A 335-nucleotide genomic window follows, 5' to 3' on the forward strand; every position below is an offset into this window, starting at 1 on the left:
ATGACTGTAGCTGAACGAGAGGGCTGCCCGTTGTCCTCCACTATAACAGTCAGTCTTTGTTTCACAGCATCTTTATCAGTCACTTGGCGGATAGTTCTGATTTCTCCATTCTGTAAGCCCACTTCAAACAGCGCCCTGTCTGTGGCTTTCTGCAGTTTATAGGAGAGCCAGGCATTCTGTCCAGAGTCCACATCAACAGCCACCACTTTAGTCACCAGATAGCCCACATCTGCTGAGCGAGGCACCATCTCAGCCACCACAGAGCCACCAGTCTGGACTGGGTACAGCACCTGAGGAGGGTTGTCGTTCTGGTCCTGAACATTTATTTTAACTGT

The 335-nt window shown here is 50.1% G+C and overlaps 1 protein-coding gene across 1 annotated transcript; it reads right to left on the reverse strand.

Annotated features, from left to right (window-relative positions):
* Positions 1 to 7: 7 nt before the first annotated feature.
* On the reverse strand, positions 8 to 329 carry LOC121939755 (protocadherin beta-16-like; the record flags this gene model as incomplete). The annotated part of the gene is made up of 1 exon (XM_042482712.1): positions 8 to 329. A coding segment is annotated over one exon (322 nt), but the record flags the coding sequence as incomplete, so codon positions are not given.
* Between the last annotated feature and the right edge of the window lie 6 nt (positions 330 to 335).

This window comes from Plectropomus leopardus, unplaced genomic scaffold, assembly GCF_008729295.1.
Source record: "Plectropomus leopardus isolate mb unplaced genomic scaffold, YSFRI_Pleo_2.0 unplaced_scaffold58854, whole genome shotgun sequence".
In the NCBI taxonomy this organism is placed as follows: domain Eukaryota; kingdom Metazoa; phylum Chordata; class Actinopteri; order Perciformes; family Serranidae; genus Plectropomus; species Plectropomus leopardus.